At 42.3% G+C, this 17,085-nt stretch overlaps 1 protein-coding gene across 4 annotated transcripts in view; it reads right to left on the bottom strand.

The window, feature by feature from the left end:
• The window catches only part of KIAA1217 (KIAA1217 ortholog), an 84,069-nt gene that overhangs the window by 47,801 nt on the left and 19,183 nt on the right, over positions 1–17,085 (bottom strand). For 2 of the 4 annotated variants that reach the window (XM_006871646.1, XM_006871647.1), the window contains exons 2-4: positions 5,240–5,344; positions 4,682–4,731; positions 184–350 (exon numbers count right to left, since the gene is read on the bottom strand). In XM_006871646.1, the coding sequence (XP_006871708.1) occupies positions 184–350; positions 4,682–4,731; positions 5,240–5,344 (322 nt within the window). The remainder of the gene's footprint in view (positions 1–183; positions 351–4,681; positions 4,732–5,239; positions 5,345–17,085) is intronic. The other 2 variants (XM_006871648.1, XM_006871649.1) reach the window with 1 other exon arrangement.

Here is a 17,085-nt window from a genome sequence, read left to right as displayed (position 1 = left end):
CACAAGGAGGCAACTCAGACACCGGCCGCCACCCACAAGGAGGCAACTCAGACAGAAGCCACCATCCACAAGGAGGCAACTCAGACACCGGCTGCCATCCACAAGGAGGCAACGCAGACACTGGCCGCCATCCACGAGGAGGCAACGCAGACACTGGCCGCCATCCATGGTGTACCACCTGACCTGGAGCTGCCGCATCTGCTGGAGCTGGAGCCTGAGTTCTGCCACGTTTCGCCTCATGTTGAGCAGGCTCATGTGGACAGCCGAGGAGCCCGCGGGCAGGGGCTGGCTGGGTGACACCGTGGATTCGAGGGTGGTGAGCATCTTCCCACCAGAAACATGGGGCGTTCCTACGAGAAAAACACCATAAAGTACAAAGAATGTCAGAAAGGAACGGCTCAGCTCTAAATCCCACCCTGATAGAGAGCACTGGTAATTCTAAAACTGATACCCATTAAAACAAATATCATGTTGGTCTTCTCAATGGCAGCAATAAGGAATTGGGGCTAAATAAATGATGGGACATTCATGCGGTGCTATAGCATGTAGTCTGTATAAATCATGTTTTAGCAGTTGAGTGGTCACAGGACAGTGCTGTGTGGCATGGTGCCCTGTTGTGGGACCTGTCTTGGACTTCATCTCAGACATGTCGGACACACACAGCTTCCTTAAAACACAAGCTTGTGTAGACAAGGGCTTACAAGTACACAGAGCAAAGTGTTCATGGTATCGCTAGCTGGGAATATGCCATGGAAGTTTTATACTTCTCACTATTACTTTTTGTATTTAAAAATCTACACAATGAATATCTCTTATTTTATGCTGTTGTTAAGTGCCATTGAGTCGGTTCTGACTCACAGAGACCCTGTTTAGTATTTCTGAGGAGTGGCTGGTGGGTTTGAATTGCTGACCCAGCAATTAGCAGTCCATCTAGAGTAGAGTTTTCGGACCCAATACACAGAGCTTATGTGATTCTTTCCTGCAAGACAGGTGTATCTTGAGAACGTCTACCTTCGTTCTGGGTAGAGATTTGGTCAATCACTAAGAGCAAACTAGGAAGATGGAGTGTCATCCTGAACCACTCTAGGTTTTCCAAACCAAACAGAAGTGGGGGGGCCTCTGCACAGCTCTCTGGTTGTTAGAGAATAAGTCACGATGCTAGAATTCTTCACGAGAGGACTCACAACAAAAGGCAGCAGAAAGAACTTCTTCCTTAAGTGCTTTGCTTTGAGTGGCCATATACTTTTGCTCCTTAAGTCTAATGCACATACTTCTCATGTATTACCTAAGGCCATCTAGGAGGGCCCTGATTTGACTATAGACAGACTAAGGAATGAGACTTGTTCAGAGTCCTGTATCCTGTTTGAGTGAACGAACATGGGTTTAGGGGTTGGCCAGACTTTTGGGACTCTTACTAGCTGTGTGACTTCAAATGAGTAACTTTACCTCTCTGAGCTTCAATTCCCTTCCTTCTAAAGTATGGATAAGACCATGATGCGTATTCACTAATATAATGTACAGCATAAAACACATGGTGTATATTCAAAATGCGAGGCTCCTTCCTTTCTCTTGGGTCTGTAGTAAGTTAAATGTTCCTAAAGTAACTAGAGTCCTGGTGTGGTGCTGTACTATAAGCACTGGACTGCGAACCACTAGGTAAGTGGTTCAAACCTACCAGCCACTTCTTGGAAACCCTATACAGGGTGGCTATGTGTCAGAAACAACTTGACGGCACTTAACAATAACAACAAAGTTTAACTGGGGAGTCGCGGTTTCCTTTTTCATGCACCCTTTGCCAGATGAGGTCTTTGACGTCTATGATTCCATTTACTTGTCCATGGAACAGGGAGACTAACTCCTGTTTTGTACATACAAAATCTGGAAGAATGACTATATCTTAAGCACTGTACAAGGCTGCTATGGCAACTACCCCCACTTGGACAACAGCATGCACTGCTACATTGAAATGAGAAAGACCAGACTCAGTAGCAGAGATGGGGAAGTGGATGAATGTACACATTGCTGGTGGCATCACAAATTGGATCAGCCTTTCTGAAGAGAAAGCTGACAGCATGCTGTGAGCATTATTAAACCCTCTTAACTTACTGATTATTCTTTGGGAAAGAGACACCATGGAAATTATATCTTTGCCTTCTATGCTCCAAAAGGAGGCATTTATAAAAACTTTTAAAACCAAAGGTATAAAAACAATCCATGTATTTTCATAGGGACTGGGCTTCTTTCACACAGAAGAATGAGATAAAACGACAGGTATGTGGGCTATGTTAACGTGGCTCATGTATGTATGGAAACAGACGAAGTTTTCTCAACTGGAACATGGGAATAACAGCTAGACTTATTCTGGGAGGCTGAAGCTGAGTGTTAACGAGGTAATAGGTCAGAAGTACTTGGAACAGTGCCTGGAATATAGGAAGCACTCATTAAATGTTTCCTATTATTTCATGAAAACTGTGGAAAGGGATAAAAGTAGAACACAGAACAATGTGGACATATTGATTAGAACAATGTTGTTGGATACTAATTATTTCTAGAATGGAATCCAGTGGGAGGGAAGGTTTCAGTGTTTAGTAGGCTCCTCTTTTGTTGTTTTTTTTCCTGTTAAATTCAAAGTAGAAATGAGTAAAGAAAATAAATGAGTAAAGAATAACATCAAAACAAAGTGGTAACTACTCTGAAGACAAGTTCAGAAATGTCCAGAAAATAAAAATAAAGCTGGCATTAGTCAAGGTCACCTGATTGATCTCTAAGTAGAACAATGAATCACATCAGCATCTGGAGTAAGGTCAGTCCTGATCATTTTACTGCTGAGATGACTGGGTACAGCCAGCCCAGTGCAGAACCATGACTAACAAAGGTCTACACTTACGTCTAAAATTCTGTGCTTTGTACCAGGCTGCACAAGTCTATGTGGCTTCTTCAAATTAGAGGTTTCACCCAACTTGCCATGTTTCCTGTGTAATTTTGTAGCTGAACATATCCCGGCACCAATTTCTATTTCTAATACGATGGAAGGAAAGACTTCTTAAGAGAGGCCTGCCTGAAACTTGTAGACGAAAACATTCATCAAACATACCATGGTATTTGGGAACATGATCGGGTCCTCTCTCTGGCAAGGTTGCCATTCAACAAGTGGGCCCTGGTCCAAGTACAACTTCTTCTCCTGCTTGGACCACTGGTGGCTCATTGTCCACTCTTAAACCTTCTCATCCATTTCCATATGCATCTCGGCAGCAGTCCTTCCCAAAAATAGAGGCTTCAAGTGGCTTCACATTGCAATCAAAATAGTGTCTAAATCCCTGATTGTGGCATTTGCGAATGTTGCTCTTCCCATCTCCCTTACTTACCTAAGGCCTCCTTACCTGTCAGGTCTGTCTGTGATGTTTCTTCAAAGAAATGCCCTCAGTCTAGACTAGACTTGTTGGTTAACAATAGACTTAACATTACTTGTTCCATGTTATGGATTGAACTGTGTGTCCCTTACAATATGTGTTGAATTCCTGACCCTGGTGACCCTGGATGTGATTGTGTTTAGAAATAAGTTTTACCTTCTGTTATGTTAAAGAGGTATGATGGATCCTAAATCTAATCACTCCTGAGTTATAAAAAGAGTAGAACTAATAAACACATACATAAACACACAGGGAAATGGTGCTATCTGAAGACAGACACACAAAGTAGATGCATCTATAAGCTCAGAATTCCAATGACTTCTGGTAATTAGAAGTTGGACTAGACAAAGAAGGACCTTCCTTTCAAGCAAGGATGGGGAACCTTTTTTCCACCAAAATTTGTAACATCACTTGCAGGCCATATAAAATTATCAACTTAAAATTTCATTTGTTATATTTTGTCAAACATTTAATTAACTCAGAAAAAAAAAAAAAAAAAAGACCCCTGATGAGATGGATTGGCACAGTGGCAGCAGCAATGGGCTCAATTGTTACAACGATTGTGAGGTTGGCACAGGACTGGGCAGTGTTTCGTTCTGTTGTGCATAAGGTCGCTCTGAGTCAATATTGACTTGACAGCACCTAACAACAACAGAATGTGATGGCTGGTCTTGTGGTTTCCTTGGCAGGGCCTGGCCAAAATGATTTTGCAGGTTGTATGGTGCCATACAATAAGCACGCAAACTCAAGGTCAGTTTGAACTGCAAGATCGGTAGTTCAAACTCACCAGCCGCTCCTTGGAAACCCTATACAGGCTTGCTTTGATTTGGAAATGACTCAATGGCACTTAACATCAACAATACGGCCTGTGAGCTGGACATTCTCTAGCCCTATTTTAGAGCCAAGGAGCTCCAGCAGTGTACTGGTTACAAATCGGGCTGCAAACCACAAGGTCAGCAGTTTGAAACTACCAACTGTTCCATGGTAGAAAGATGAGGCTTTCTACTCCCGTAAAGATTTACAGCCTCAGAAACCCTGTACAGGTGGTCGCTATGAGTCAGAACTGACTCCACAGCACATAACCACCACCACCACTTTAGAGCCATGCCTTGAATTGGAACTTCTAGCCTCCTTAACTGTGAAATATACATTTGTTTACAGCAGTATATTTTGTTAAGGCAGCATTAGTAACTGCCAACGGTGATGAAATGGTGCCGGGCAGACAACATTTCTTTACAGCCAGGATGCCTGAAGTTTCCGAGAGCACGTACCTGTACTATCCGTGTGGGTCTTACTGGCTGTAGTTTTCATCGTTTTCTCTCTGAATAAAAGAAAAAAAGAGTCAACTATATTGTTTCCCAAATACCCCCCTTTTCTTGTCCCTTACATCACTATTTCTAAGCAATTAGCAGAAGCTAGTGATGGTATCAAGCAATGAGAGTACTTTGACATCAGCACCACTATGGCTGGGATGGAAAAGGCTTCCCAGGTGTGGCGGTGGGATGCAGCTGAGGGCTAAGTGTCAGAGGATGGAGTGAAGACACGTGGATGGTGGGTGCAGGAAGTAGCAGTGCAACATCCATGAGCGCCACATGCACTGGGAAGCCCACGTATCCTTCTTGGGCCCAAGTGTTACCTTTGACCAAGAATTACCAGGAAAAAACAACAAACAAACCCATGATTCAGAGAGATGTGAATATTTTCAGCCTTGAAATGATTAAAAGAAAACTGATTTGAATGAATGGATTCTTTTAATGATTAAAGAGAAACAGATTAAATTATGGTTTCATTGGTTTGCTTTCTTTAATTTTTATTTTTTATTTTTTTACCTAGAAGCATCTTTGCTATTACTTGTAATTGGCCCTTTAAAAAGCGCAGACTGAACAAGACCAGTTAAACTGGCAATTTGTTTCTCCATGGCTTGCATCCTTTCTCTGTAAAAACAAGAGAATCATTTGTTAAGGCTATATTGACTTTCAGACTGGTTTTTCTAGCTGGTTGCTCACCTGAGGGTAATAAACGGTACCACATAAGAGGCTGCCAAAGTTCACCACAGCCTGGCTCTGGGGCCATCATGCACTGCGATCAAGATTCAATTTTCATAGTTTAGTATTAACACAGTGATCTCACTAAGCAGGCACCACATAGACCAGAAAAGCCTCCTGGAAGCCAGGAAGCGTCTCCCCAGAAACAATTCTCTTTGTAGGTTGTGTATGTTTGAGACTCTCGGCTCTGCTTTCATAGTTTACCCACCTGTTGCTATGGAGTTGATTCGGACTCATGGTGTCCCCACGTGTCAGAGTAGAGCTGTGCTCCTTAGGGATTTTAATAGCTGAGTGTTCAGAAGTACATTGCCATGCCATCTTCCAAGGTGCCTCTGGGTGAACTTGAACCTCCAACCCAGGGCTTCATACCCGTTCAGTCATGGCAGATGGAAAAAGGGCAGTGTATACACTGCATAGCAACTAGATCTCTTGCATGTTGGAGTTTGACCCAAGTAAGAAACAGGCCTAAGGAGCTCTGGTAGCGTAGTGTTTATGAATCGGGCTGCGAGCTGCAAGGTCAGCAGTTCGAAACTACCAGCTGTTCCACGGGAGAAAGATGAGGCTTTCTGCTCCCGTAAAGATTTACAGCCTCAGAAACCCTGTACAGGGTCACTATGAGTCGGAACCAACTCCACAGCACAACAACAACAAGAAACAGGCATGGTGCCCCAAAGAACATACACTGAAAGTAGCATGGTCCGGGCTGCCATCTTTGAGTGGGCACCACTGCTTGTTTCCTTCTTGCGTCAAAATCTAACACCCGAGCGATTTGGTTGCTCTTCAGTGTGTCTGTGGCCCTTGTTTCTGGTGGCTGTGACGGACCTTTTCAAACTGGTTTGAAAGTCTGCTCCAATCTTTCAGTCAGCATCCGAGCACCCTAACCAGCTGCAGCACTCAGGAACTCTTTTCCTAGTTTAGCTTGCACAAAAGAACTCCTCTAGAACAGCACTGTCCTAAACCAGCTGTTGTTCCGTGGAGCACACGCCTAAGATGTACTCCTTAGCTGGGAGGTGCTGGTTGACTTTGGTGTCAAAGACTAAGATGTTTGTGGTGTGTATAGTAAAACCTGTTTCATAGCCCAAGTGTAGTACAAACAAATGTCTCTTATTAAGACCATGGCAAATATTACTGATATTAATGTATGACATGGAGACAGAGGATGCTCCCCATCTGTTGTCCTAGATACGTCAACCTGGAAGTTTCCACAGAATTTTTTTTTTTCCAAGTGAATGCTTCCACCACAATGCTGAGTTTCTTGAAGGAAAGTCACGTGGAGTGCCCTAGCTAATGGTGGTAAACTAAGTCCAGCACAGTGGTATCCTGCACACTCACCTCAAGTGAATTTAGTTACACATACTTGACAGTTAAAAATGACAAAAGGTTCTGATATATGCTATGATGTGGGTGAACCTTGAAAACGAGCTGCTGAATGAAATAAGTCAGAGACGAAAAGACAAATGTTGTATGCTCCTACTGCAAACAATTATAGCCTTGGAAACTCTATACAGGGTAGCTGTGAGTTGAAACTGACTTGACAGCAGTACTTACCAGCAACAACAGCAACTTATTTAAAATATCTAGAATAGGCATATGCATAAGAGACCAAAGTAGACTAGAGGTCATCAGGGACCAGGAATAGGAGTGATACTGCCTAAGAAGTACTGAGTTTCTGTTTAGGGTGATGAAAAATTTTGAAATAGATAATTGTGTGGGCTGCACAGTATGGTGAATGTGATTATCACTGAATTTATACTTTTACAAAAAAAAAAAGATAAAAACGGTAAATTTTATGCTATATGTATTTTGCCACACACACAAAACAATGAAAGGAAAAAGCACACAACCGTTAAAATAGTGTGGGCATCTCGCTGCTACTCCACTTCTTGAGTGGATGTCCCAGCGTGAGCCTGAGATAGATGTGCATCTGCTCCTACCTGGGTCTCCATTCCACATGCTTATGGTACCATGAGCATATCACCATAGTGATGAAGATTCCTGTGCAAAAAATAGTGCATTCATCTACTATGACTCTTAAATACAACCAACAAGGTTGGCAGTTCAAACTCACCAGCCTCTCCCCAGATACAGGGTCGCTATGGGTCGGAACCTACTCGACAGCACTTAACAACAACAACTTTATTGGGTACTCAGTGACAAAAATAATGGTGGTCTGTTCAATCACTAGGCAAAAACTGACTTTTTAAGTTTGACTCATCTTGTACTTTATGGTAATCAAGGGGATTTTCAAGGACAACTTTGACAAAAATACAAGTTTTTGACCATATGCTTTTTGCCTTTGAAACAAAACCTCACGGGAAACAAATTATTTTAACAAATGCAGGCATCTGACTTCAGGATTCCCTGTATTTTTTCCTTAGGTTTAAAATAGATGTTGTTGTTAAGTGCCTTCAAGTCAATTCCGACCCATAGTGACCCTGCATAGGGTTTCCGAGGCTGTAAATCTTTACGGGAGCAGAAAGCCTCATCTTTCTCCCACGGAGCCACTGGTAGTTTTGAACTGCTGACCTTGAGGTTCACAGCCCAATTCGTAACCACTATGCTAGCAGAGCTCCTTTTAAAATGGATAACACCATCATAATAACACTGAGCTTCTCAGAGTTCAATCATGCAGTGTAGAGTTGATAGTTGTAAATTCACTAAGAAAAAATAGCTATTGAGTATCAATAATGTCAATGATCTCCCCATTCTAGAAGTGTGGAAAGAAGAACTTTTAAACCGTGAAGATGGAAAGGCACCTCCATAGAGTAACTTTCCAAGTGTCTCTAGCAGACCCCTAAGCTACAGCACACTCACAGACCCATGCTATTATTGGCCTCCTCTCTGCGATGAAAAGGCCCATGTGTCAAAGAGAAAAGCTAGTTGAGAAATCCAATAGAGAAAGTAGGTTAGTAAATGCACATTGGAAACCCAAGTTTATTAGACACAAATCACAATGGCATCTCAGGGGGATGGGTGTGGTGGTTGATCATGCTGCCTGCTCATACAGAAGATATGAACCCACATAAATGGGCCCTTATGAAACATATGCCCTTCAGAGGAAACTGCACAGAATCCTGTGAAAGCTGTTAGGCACCTTTGTGTTCATTCAACAACAGGGCTCTGACCACAGTGATGCCAGAAGCCACACTCGTGACCTTGCACATGGTGGTGTGCTCAGAGTTATCTTGAGATGTTCTAATTTCGCACTCTTTAAAACAGATTTGTTTTATTTTTTTTTGGAAAAGAACGGTATGAATGAGCATTGTCCTCATTGTCTATAGGTGATGAAATTTACAACAGCATCTCGAAAGATTCTATAGGAAATTTAAGGGGGCAGTGAGTTCTATGAATGGGGGGGAGGAACCATTCAGAAAAGGAGCGTGAGAATGGTTACATAACTCAAGGAATATAATGAAAGTCACTGAACTGTATAAGTAAAAATTATTGAATTGGTGTCCCGTGTGTATATTCTTCACAACAACAACAAAAATAAAAATTTTAAAAAGAATGGCATCCCAAGGACAAAGTTCAGAAGTGTTAGGAAAGAAGGAGGATTAAACATAGGAAACACAGGCAGGAAGTGGGATAAGCGATGTTACATTGTGGGCATTACAGTCAATGATATGAAACAAAATGGGTATGAACTGTTGAATGGAAAGCTGTATACCTTCACTCATCTCACAATAAGAAGTTTTAAAAGTTGGAGGAATTTTAAAAAATGGTATATTTTTAAGATCTAGGTAGCTTAATTAGGAAGAGGCTTAGAGGGTGCACTGAAAGCGAGACTGTGGGACAAATACAACCTAAGTCCACACAGAAGACAGTAAGAATAAGAAATGCAAGACGCTGATGCTCTCCTTTGTAGTTAAATCTATGGCGATGGAAAATTAAACAAGATTCTGCTAGGAGGGAAATGGCAGAAGGGAGTGCCCAATTCCAACAATGGCATTGGGTACCACTGAGTTACAGCTAACTCAGTGTTCCTTTTGATTCCTCTCTGGTCAACAGTTTTCATTACCTTGTTCAACAAAGAACATTAGCATTAAAAACAGAAACAAAGCACTTGAACCATTGATTTATCATCTGGGTTAGAATTATAAAATTTTATAGCACAGTTTGGGTCTGAGGCTTTAAACAAGACTTTGGGGTTCTCCTTGGGAGTTTCGAGGTGGTGCAAATGATTAACGTGCCTGACTGCTAATTTAGAGGCTGGCCGTCTGAGTTTATCATCTTGATGTTGCTGTAGGGTTGTTAAGTGCCATTGAGTAGTTTCCAACTCACAGCGACCCTGCATAGGGTATCCAAGGAGTTGAACTGCCAACCTTAAGGTCAGCACTCCAGTGCTGATCCTACAGCACCACACTAGGACACAGAGGTGCCTCAAAAGATGAATCTGGCAATCTACTTCCACAAGAGCAGCCATTGAAAACCCAATAGAGCAGTTCTACTCTGACACACAAGTTGAAATCAACTCTATGGCAAATGTTTGTTTTTCTTTTGTGTGTGTGTTTTCCTTGGGTTAGTAGGTAGTTGGCTTCTCCTGTGAGTTTCTTGCTCAGACTATAGTCTTAGGATGCATAGAAATATCATCTCAAAATAGCATCCTACTCAAGGATGATACTGATGTAATTGCAGAACTGCCTGAAATAAGAGTTTGGATGCTTTGGAGCACAATCTCTGCTATGTCCAGGTATTTACATTCTTGGCTCTCAGTTTTGTATCTACAGGGAAGGGAGTGAACACTCTCTGGGTGGGCTTCCTTTAACGGTGGCCACAACAGAAGCATGATCTGTCAGAGATACTGGGTCAGCCAGCTCCTTACCCAATGCCCTTAACTTGAGAGGGTCAGAGTTCAGAACACTTGAACTTGACTTGGGGTTAGGGGTGGTCACCTGTCTCCCATTCTCCAAGAACACACGATGCCCAAGCACTACGGAAGCAGCAGAGCACAGCACACTCACTAAAGATGTGGAGTCCACCGTCTCATCCGAAATTACTTTACGAAAATGTAATGCTTTTGACACATGGTAATGTGAACACGTTTTCCCTCCTATTTAATCATCAAAGTGTTTCTGGTTTCAGGATTCATTTGAGGGAGATTATCTGATTTATAAATTCATAAATAAGATTGTCTTTCCATTTCATGGTTGGTAATCTGGAAACAATTTTATGGTTTAACAAAATTACAGCAACTGGAAACTTATGCAGCCTTCTCCCATGATGAAATGCTGTGAAGTATGTTTTAATGTGAAAGGGAAAAAAGAGAAATGCAGTGGAAGAAAAAGAATTAAATACTACCCTGTCATCTTATTGCCGTGGTAATTTTACAAAGATAATCACCAGAATATTAACGATGCTGAAGTTAATTTGTGCCAATATCGCTTGGTTTAAGATATTACAGGACTGGTGTAATTACTGTTGAAAAATAGTCTAAAAAATGATATAAAAACCCTTTTATATCATTCCATAGCCATATTTATGTGATTAGTATGTATGGTTAACTAATCATTTGGTGCTGTAAATCACCCCGCCTGAATGAATCTTCTTAGAGGTCCAAACACAATATTAATAACAAAATTCCAGCCCAATCTAGGAGAAGTGCTGAGCCCAAGGTTTGAAATTATACTGCTCCAACCAGCTTCTCTGAAAGCTCCAGGTCTGTCTATGAGGATGAAGCAAAATCCATATTGCTTGGCATCTTCTATTTTGTCAGATCATAGAGGAGAAATCAGATCTGTACTTGGGGGACTATTTTTAGCCAGTGACTCTATATGACTTTTTGGTTCAAGTTTTCACATTCCACATTCTTTACTAGGAGCTTCTCTTTATAGACTGAGAGCATCATTAAACCTGACTTCAGCCCTACTAGTGTGTACCTAAGTATACCATTTTATATCATGCCTAAGCCATAATTATGACTATTAAAAAAACTAGTCAGCCCTTGAACTAGGCAACTGGTCATTCCCTAATAATGAATCCTGAAGGATATGTTTTTAAATATCCACAAGAAGCGCTGGAGGACTTGGCTGGAAGCTGCCAGCAGAACCAATGTGCATAGTCTCAGTCAGTGGCCTTTGCCTTCATCACCAGAGTCAGTAACTGGGACAACCAATGGGGTGGGAGCATCCATCACAAGTACAGGAGTGACAGCTGGCCTGCTGAGAGTGCTTACCAGGTGGACTCTCAGTTTGCTCTGGTTCTAACAGTTTGCAATTTGATCTGTTCTTGTTCATTATCTCTCAGTCTTCTTACCCCTGTGAAAGCAGTCAGTAATGGAACCAGTTATGAACACTTAATTGGAAGTCTTGGTTGGCGCGGTAGGATATGCACTGGACTGCTAACTGCAAGGTCAAAACCCAATTACTCTTGGATGGGGTGCACATGACCACAACCACACCATGATTCAGTGGGATGCATTTGCTCTTAGCAGCATCACCGAGTTGAGCGGTCAGACTGGTGAAGAGCAACTCCTCATTAGGTTTGACATGCAAACAGAATGGACTATTCATCTGTGCTCCAAAGAGTTTTCAATGGCCGATCTCTCTTTGTAAATGGAGCTCCATTTTTGCCTATTTTTTTCTTACAGGTTTTATTAAAAGTGTATAGTTCTGGTATGATGCTGTAAGACAAGCACTACACTGCTAACTGTAAGATCAGAGATTCACACCTACCAGCTGCTCCTCAGAAACCCAGTATACTGGGTTGCTATGAGTCAGAACCAACTTGATAACAATTAACAACAGGCTTCATGCTGGAGTCCCAGGGAGATGCAAATGGGTAAGTTCTTGGCTGCTAAGAGAAAAATGTAAGTGTATTCAAAGGTGCCACGAAACAAAGGCCTGGTGATTTACTTTAAAAAAAGCCAGCCCTTGACAATCCTATGGAGCACAGTTCCACTCTGACACACATGGGGTGGTCAGGAGTCAGAGTCAACTTGACAGCAACCAGCGGTGGGCTTCAACACAGCTGCTGCAGGTACAGTGAATCAAATGTCATCACTGGCCTTGTCTACAAAGGTCAATTGTTTTCTAGGAGAAATCTAATGGATCTAAAACTCTTTATTCTTGGCAGTGCTACAGGCATTTTCCAGAAATAAACAATGAACAGGTTTAAAACTATGCCCTTTTTTGCTCATGCTCTGATTCCTTGGTATGAGGGAAAAAACCCAGCAAAGTAATTAAAGGCACTGTTTGCAGATGAGTTGAAAAAAAACCTGAAATTCACATTATTTCAGTTTGGGAACGTTTCAGATCAGCTCTGAGCAATGAACTTTCTTCTTTTGTCCAAAGTTAACCTAAAGAAATTCTTCTGAAAACTTCTAATATTAGCTTCTTCTAGCTACACTGAGAATTACAGTTGGTAGAGGCTGCAATATAGTCTAAAGGATGGTAGTTGCGGCTACATAGCCTCAAGTTGGTTCCAACTCATAGTGACCCTGTATAGGTTTCTGAGGTTATTATATAGGTGTTTTTTTTTCAGGGAGCAGAAAGCCTCCTCTTTCTCTGGTAGAGTGCCTAGTGGTCTTAAACTGCTGACCTCGTGGTTAGCAGCCTATCACTTAACCCACCAAGCACCTCTAAATATTTCACATGCAATACAAAGGCTCCAAAAAGTTCACTGAAACATGGGATTAAAAGATGAAAAATTTCAATGGTGTTTTTGAAGCCCCTTGTATTGTCCCTCAACACTGCACACCCATTAGAGAGCAATGACCAGGTCTTGACCTTCCTTTTTATATTCTCAGTGCCTACATGAAGACCCAGGACAAAGAGGGTAGCAAAGAAATCTCTTTTATAGCCTTGTGCTTGAGGTTTCAATTTTTGTTTCTCTGTCCTCTGTTGATGAAAAGAACAGGAAGGCTAAGTATATTCCGTCTTCTCTATCACCATTTCAGTCCATCATGGTATTCAGTCTCTCACCTCTCACCATCACCTTCACTTTTAAATTCTCTTGGCTGCATCAATGGGCTCAAGTGTGGCAACAGCTGTGAGGTTGGCCCAGGACCGGGTAGTGTTTCATTCTGTTGTGCATAGGGTCGCTATGAGTCAGCACCGACTCGATGGCACCTAACAACAACAATAATTACTCATCTCTACATTCCCTTTCAGTGTCAGGAAATTCCCTATCTCCTTGGAAGACTTCAGCATGGGACTCAGATGTCCTCTTTGCCACATCCCAATCCACTCACTTCTGTGAATTTAACTTGTATACTATATCCCTTTAAAAAGTTTGTCATTGTAGACGCTTAAACTCTTCACAGCCATACTCAGACTTGAATTATTACTGGGAAAGGTTCTTAAATGATCTTAAATGCTAAAATCTTTCATTGTCTCTGGTTGCCTTACTCATACAAGCCAGCTCTTACCTACACCCTGGCCTTGACTTTCTTCACCCAGAAATCAATACTGTCTGGAAAGTCCCTGTGAATTCTTGCTCCTTGCCTTGTGGCTCTTACCAGTCTGTTGTTTCTAGGTCGTTTCCCTGCCTTGCCATTCTTATTGCTAGACTGATGAGAAGAATCAACAGCTTCGTATAGCCTTCTGTCTCCTTCCATGTCACTTACTTCCTTTGGGTGGCACTTTGAGGAAACAGATTTGGAAAAACCTCTCATTAGGCAACCACGCTTTCCCAAGTGAAGAAAAGAGGCAATAACCAAACTAAAGCTGTTCATCTAAAATTACATGGAATATTCTGGCTCTGCATTTGACTTATGACCCAAGAAGATATGTACATTTCATAACACTTAGAGAAGAAAAAACATAGGCAACACACTAGTTTGGTATTAGCTCACAGCTGCCCGTGTGTGTCAGAGTAGAACTGTGTACCCTAGAGTGTTTAAGGGCTGATTATTCAGAAGTAGATTGCCAGTCCTTTGTTCCAAGGCATGTCTGGGTAGACTTGAGGCTCCAACCTTTCAGTCAGCAGCACCTTAACTGTTTGCAAAACCCAAGGACTCCACCCCATTTACAAGGATCTGGAAAAAACAAAAACATTTTCTCAAGGATCCCTGGTGGCTCAGTGGTTAAGCACTTGATTGCTAACCAAGAGATTTGTGGTTTGAATCCACCAGCTGCTCCAGAGGAGGAAGAGATAGAAGTCTGTTCATGTAAAGAGGGAAGGGTAATAGGATGTGTGACTTCAGAAAGACAACACAGGTCGACTTTGTGAGGGCTTATGTGTAGCAGGACCAAAGACTTTACCACCAAACCAGAACACCTTTGAAAGTGAAAGGGTAAGCTATTGTCCATCCACAAAGGTTAAATCAACACAGTTCCTGTCGACTGGAACTCCCTGATCAAAATGAACCAAACTCACTACCATCGGGTCAATTCTAACCCATAGCAATCCCGTACGTCAGAGAAGAACTACTGCTTTGGGGTTCTGAGACTGTAAATCTTTACGGGTGCAGACAGCCTTATCTTTCTCCCAAGGAGCAACTGGAGGGTTTGAACCCCTGACCTTGAAATTAGCAGCCCAATGCTTATCCCACAGCATCACCCGGGTTCCTGGGTGGCGCAAAATGTTAATGTGCATAGCTGCTAACTGCCAAGTTGAAGCACCTTGGAAGAAAGGCCTGGTGTTTTACTTCTGAAAAATCAGCCACTGAAAGCCCTATGGAGCACAGTTCTAATACAACACAGATGGGGGCCACAATGAGTCAGAGTGGCCTTGACAGTCACTGCTTAACTGGTCCCAGTCAAGCTAAGAAGAACATGTTCTCCCAAAGTGAGGGTCATTTTAAGGACTTGGGAGCCCTGCAGGAGTCTAGCTGAGGATGGACATGAAGGGACTTTCACCTGAACAGCATCTCTCTCTCTTCTCTGTGGAGAACAGACTGCCGGTAGGCAGGACAGGAGTGCAAAACCAGTTAGGCTACTGTGGCCAAATATGAGATGAGAGATGAAGGCAGCTTGGACCATGGTGGTAGCATTGAAGTAGATAGCTACGTTTGGAGTCAGGAAACATCTTGAATACAGATAGAATGGTATTCTCTGACTGTCTAGGTATGGAGTGTAAGAGATCGACAACATTCACTATAACATCAAAGCTCTGGGGCTAAGCAACTAGAAAAATGAAGTTGTCAGAGTTCAGATGAGGATGATGGTGGTTATGTGTCATAGAGTCGGTTCAGATTCATAGTGACACTGTCTAGGGTTTTCTAGACTGTAAATCTTTACGGGAGCAGAAAGCCTCATCTTTCTCCCGCGAAACAGCTGGTAGTTTCAAACTGCTGACTTTAAGGTTCGCAGCCCAACTCGTAAACATTGTGCTACCAGAGCTCCTTAAGGTGAGGAAGATAGGACGTGCTGAATTTGAGGTGGCTAGACATGTGGTAAAGTACTGGGCTACTAATTGCAAAGTCAGTGGTTCAACTCCACCAGCCACTCTATGGGAAAGAGATGAGACTATCCACCCCTGTAAAGACTGACAGTCTCAGAAACCCCAAGGAGCAGTCCTAGAGGGTATCTCTGAGTTGGAATTGATTTGATGACAGTAGGTAACGGACATGTAGGAGGAGATGTAAATTTCCACCGGAGGTCACTTCACCTCTCTGAGTCTCACATTCCTTAACTGTCAAACTGGATGGCAACTCTCTTCCCTATTTCAGTTATCCTCATTGCATACGAAATGAGGTCAAGTAAGAAAATGTAAATGCAAGTACTTTATAAACTAGAAAACTTCATGGATGTATAAGGCTCCATGCTATCCCTTCAAATGCATTCATTCAACAAAGATTTCTCCAGTATCAACTATGTGCCGGGCACTGTTTGCGGGGCTAGTGGGGGTGGGTGATGGTGTACAAAAGAGAAAATAAGTAAAAGGGAAAACATACACATCAGATGTGAAAAGCACTTTGGAGGCAGTAACCCTAACAAAACCTACAGAGTCACCATGGCTTCATTACTGAGTTAGGTGGGTTCTAATCCTTCTGAGAGGTGTCTCTTAAAAGGGGAGGACAGGAAAAACAGTCCCAGGGAGTGAAGATACATCCACAGCAAAGGAGGCCAAGAGATGCCAAGGGCTGCCAGAAACTGGAAAAAACACCAGGAAGGCGCTACCCCTCCAGCCGACAGAGAGAGCAAGGCCCAGCCAATAACACCCAGATCTGTGAGACAATCAAGTTTCTATTCTTTAAAGTTTTAAATAAAATTTAAAAATAAAGTGTCTGTTCTTTGTGGTATTTTGATAACTGGTCTCTAAGGCCCAGCTCTTGTTAAAGAGTGGGTGTCTGTTACATATATTTTATTGTTGTTGTTAAGTGCCATAGAGTTGGTTCCAATTCATAGTGACCCTGTATATGGGTTCTGAGGAACGGCTGGTGGGTTTGAACTATTAGCCTTATGGTTCAAACTGACCATGCCGTCCAGTGCTTATCCTACAATACCATATCAGGACTCTGTTCATATATATAAATATATATTATATTGTTGTAAATTGCATTTAAATCAGTTCTGAGTCATAGAGAATTTATGAGCAGCTGGTGGGTTTGAACTGATAACCTTATGATTCACAGTCCAGTGTTGACCCTACAGTGCCATACCAGGAGTGAGTGAGTGAGTGAGTGAGTGAGTCAGTCAGTCAGTCAGTCAGTCAGTCTCTCTCTCTCTCTCCTCTCTCTCTCCCTCTCT

Source organism: Chrysochloris asiatica, unplaced genomic scaffold (assembly GCF_000296735.1).
Source record: "Chrysochloris asiatica unplaced genomic scaffold, ChrAsi1.0 scaffold00172, whole genome shotgun sequence".
Classification (NCBI taxonomy): domain Eukaryota; kingdom Metazoa; phylum Chordata; class Mammalia; order Afrosoricida; family Chrysochloridae; genus Chrysochloris; species Chrysochloris asiatica.
The sequence above is the reverse complement of the archived record's forward strand: the minus strand, read 5'-3'. Positions and strand labels throughout refer to the sequence as shown.